Source organism: Lactuca sativa, chromosome 5, assembly GCF_002870075.4.
Source record: "Lactuca sativa cultivar Salinas chromosome 5, Lsat_Salinas_v11, whole genome shotgun sequence".
Lineage (NCBI taxonomy): Eukaryota > Viridiplantae > Streptophyta > Magnoliopsida > Asterales > Asteraceae > Lactuca > Lactuca sativa.
Genome location: NC_056627.2, coordinates 365,583,635 through 365,587,181, shown reverse-complemented (window position 1 = coordinate 365,587,181; position 3,547 = coordinate 365,583,635). Strand labels below are relative to the sequence as shown.

At 33.6% G+C, this 3,547-nt stretch overlaps 1 protein-coding gene across 1 annotated transcript; it reads right to left on the bottom strand.

Moving 5' to 3' along the window:
- LOC111917651 (FCS-Like Zinc finger 8) lies at nt 1–2,041 on the bottom strand. Its single transcript, XM_023913322.3, has 2 exons — nt 1,011–2,041; nt 1–343 (listed from the first exon to the last, which is right to left on the bottom strand). Exons 1-2 carry the CDS (start codon nt 1,673–1,675, stop codon nt 268–270), a joined length of 741 nt encoding a protein of 246 aa, XP_023769090.1. The 5' UTR covers nt 1,676–2,041; the 3' UTR covers nt 1–267.
- Between the last annotated feature and the right edge of the window lie 1,506 nt (nt 2,042–3,547).

Sequence of the window (3,547 nt, the reverse complement as noted above, 5' to 3'; positions counted from 1 at the left end):
TAACATCATCACCAAACTCCTTTTCCTTTTCTTTGTCTACAAAATAATTACAAGGATAGTGGAATGGTAAAACAAAAAACTAAAATTAAATATCAAAAACAAAAAAACACCCAATAAGCATCCACCCTTCTTGCTAAACATTACAATCCAATCCAATCAAATCATACCAAACATATTAAAATCCCCACCATCTCCTCAATATAAGTCCCTATTAGGACTTCAACACAATACAAGAAAAAAGACAAAATAGTCATTCAATAATAATTATTATGAGTTCATCAACAACCCATCCAAAACCATTTCTTGGCATCTACATTCTTCACTACAAAAAGCCTTCTCACCCCTGTAAAATTATCCCATTACATTAAAGATATGTTTTAATAAAGTGATATTTAAGCCAAATTACATGAAAAAAATTGAATCTTACATTTATGTATTATGATATTTTCTAATAAATTGTCAGGTGATTGGTCAAAAAGAAAACAAATATTCCTCATGTGATTTCCTAAATCTTTCTAAAACGACAAAAAAAAAACGAGCTTGTCAATTTTCATAAGTATATCAATAACATCTTATTCATGCAATTACCCATAGTTTCTTTGTTTGCATCTACTTATCAAATAACTATTAAGAGTTTAAGAATCAAAATTGAATATGATAATCACATTCTTGAAGATAAAAATAGTTAGCTAATTTTACATTTTCATAATAATTTTTGTACAACAACTCTTTAATTGATAGCTTGCTACCTTGAATTTAATTTACTTTTGACAAAACCATAACCACCTAAAGTGCTTTTAAATTGTCAAATCAGCTACCATTTTGGATGATAACATATGCAATAATTCACTCTATCTGAACCTAAAAAGATATATGCAAACTCGACACAAATCTAAAAAAACTGTTTTGTAATTATATAAAATATTTTTACCAGTTTTTTATGCAAGTTTTAATCAATAAAAAATATATTATACTTTAAAAGTATTAATTACTTGGGAATTGGGACTAACCTGTAAATATAGATATCAGCGTCTTCTTCAAGATTCTTTTTGCAGGTATGACAAAGGCTTAAAAAACTCTCACATGGCGGTTTCGGACCAGGCTTCTTCAAATGGGTCGACCCGATTACCCCACAACTCTCCACAACACAATTATCATAAATATGGGTCGTTTTTGGGTTCGGGCCATGAGAAATCACTCGGGTATACTCCTCTGAAAGCTCCATTTCCCTCAAAGAAAGCTGACGAGTAAATCCTCGGGGGGACCCGAACCCCGTCGGCGTTGGGGCAGGTGTACCGGAAAACTGAGAGCTACGTGTCTTGATCCCGTAATCGCCGGGAGAATCAGGAATCTGAATCTTGAGATTTGATGCGAACAAAACTTTCCGACTAATAGTATTGGGTTTACAAATGGTTTCACTGGGTTGTTCATCAATTAGTGCTAACGCAATACCTTCATGATCGAATTTCTCAGATGGGTTTTTGATTTCCTCGAAGATTTTCATGGGTTTGATTCGGTTTTTGTTGTTTTCAAATGGGTTGTTGACAGAATTTTTATTGGCGTCGAGAATCGAAGTGGGTGATGGTTGTGAGTCTTGCAGGGTTTTGGGGGAGAAGAAGCCATTAAAGAACCGTGGTGAAGGAAGGAAAGAAGAAATGGGTCTTTGATCCGCCATGATCGACTCGTCCAAGATCTAGGAATCAAAATTAAAATTGAAAAAAAGAAAGAAAGATTTCAGTAACTTCCATGGCGATTTCAAGAAAAACAAGAAGTGATACGGATTAAAACCCAAGTGTTTGTGACGAAATTTAGATTGGATTTTTTGTGATTTAATCTACCCATTCGATCAAGAAATTTGGGAGTATGATCAATGAAGTTAGGGAAAAACTTTGTGAGTTTGATCTAAACGATACTCTTCTTTGGAGACATCGCTATGATGAACATTTCTCGAGATTGAGGGAGAGAAAGATGGTTTTGTTTAGGTGAGAACTGAAATGGTTTTGGAGTTTGAAGGCTTTTTAAAAAGAGAGCTAAGGAAAAGCGAGATTGAGACTTGATATTTAATTAAATTTATATTTGAAGTACAAAATAATCTAAACCAAAGATATCATTGTTTTCAATCGGAATCTTGGAGTTAATAGTGATAAAGGTTTTGGTATGTGCTATCAAAATTCTGGAAGTTCGACTGTTCGAAGATTAAGAATTTGATTTACTCCTAGAGTCCTAGTATGTTACATGAAAATTATCTATATGATGTAAACTGAAAGCTTATGTACAATTCAAATAGGAAAAATGATTTTTTTTTAAAGAAATAGTGTTTTTTAAATTTTGAAAAAGTAACAACTTACTTTGGATTACCACATTTCAGATTACTTATTATCATTTCGAAGCTGGTGAGGGTTGATGGTTGTTTTGTCTGAAATCTGACATCTTTATATTCTGAATTTAAAAAGTATATTCTATAGGTTAGTCTGAAATGTAAACAAACATTCGTGAGTAATGTTCTCGACGGTTAATATTAGAGTATTTGTATTGTCATTTTTGTTGCACAAACACATAAAGCTTTTATATAATAAAAATATGAGTATGTATAAGGAAAATTTTAGGGTACATGTTTCTAGTGATGGCAATGGAAGCAAATTGATAGATCTATGTAGTATATTGCTTTAAACTACATATGCTTTGGTGTAGATATAATCAGTGATATTAACTTTTGTGGTTTAATTACCAAATAGAGATCAAACCTTAGTCTACAGCTCAAGACCCCATAATTTGACCAAAAGTCAAACCGATTAAGAAGTCAGTTGCTAATGGTCAAAGTCAACGGTAAAATATTCAACCCTTGATCAATCAGGTGCGTCGTGCCCTCTCTTGGATGTGTCATGTTCACTATAGGATGAAATAGTCAAGATTCAGACTAAAACAAACGTGCTATAGAAAAATCCAAGGCGCGTTGTGGCCCTTTGACACATGTGTTGCATCTGTCCAGATTCTGCAACTAAACTCGACTTAATCCATTAAGTCCAAACCTCTACTTTTCATATCTAGATCTCTTTGATGTCTAAATGGATAAAGTTTCCAAATTTATTCATTAAGACACCCCAAACAAACTAGATCTAAAACTCTAATATCTAAAATGTCTAAGATAGCATTTTTCTTCATGCATAGAGTAAATAGAGCCCTTGCATGCACTCTCTACTCCACTAACACATCTGATTTGAAGTAGAACACTACCCAAAGATCATGGAGTTGTCCAAACTCCATTGATTAAACCATCCAAAGGACCAAAACATCAAATAAAATACTAAAATTCCAAATACTCTTAGATGCAAAGGTAAAACACCATAAAGCATGGAACTTTATGTGTAACATCCGGATTCCTAGAGGTATTTTAATTGAAAGTATTTTGGGTTTCGAGCGGGACCACGTCGTGGTGAAGGTATCGCGCGACTTAGTGATGGATGATGTGTCGCGGGTTTTTAATGACCACCATGACGTGGGAGCCTATAACTACAGCGTGGTTGTGGTTAAATGACTTCGGGGTTTG

Bases quoted from the DNA above. Each gene is read 5' to 3' on its own strand.
- LOC111917651 (XM_023913322.3), bottom strand. From the start codon at position 1,675: ATGGCGGATCAAAGACCCATTTCTTCTTTCCTTCCTTCACCACGGTTC. The intron at 344-1,010 runs GTTAGTCCCAAT...ATAATTTTACAG, and splicing joins GCTGATATCTATATTTACAG to GGGTGAGAAGGCTTTTTGTA.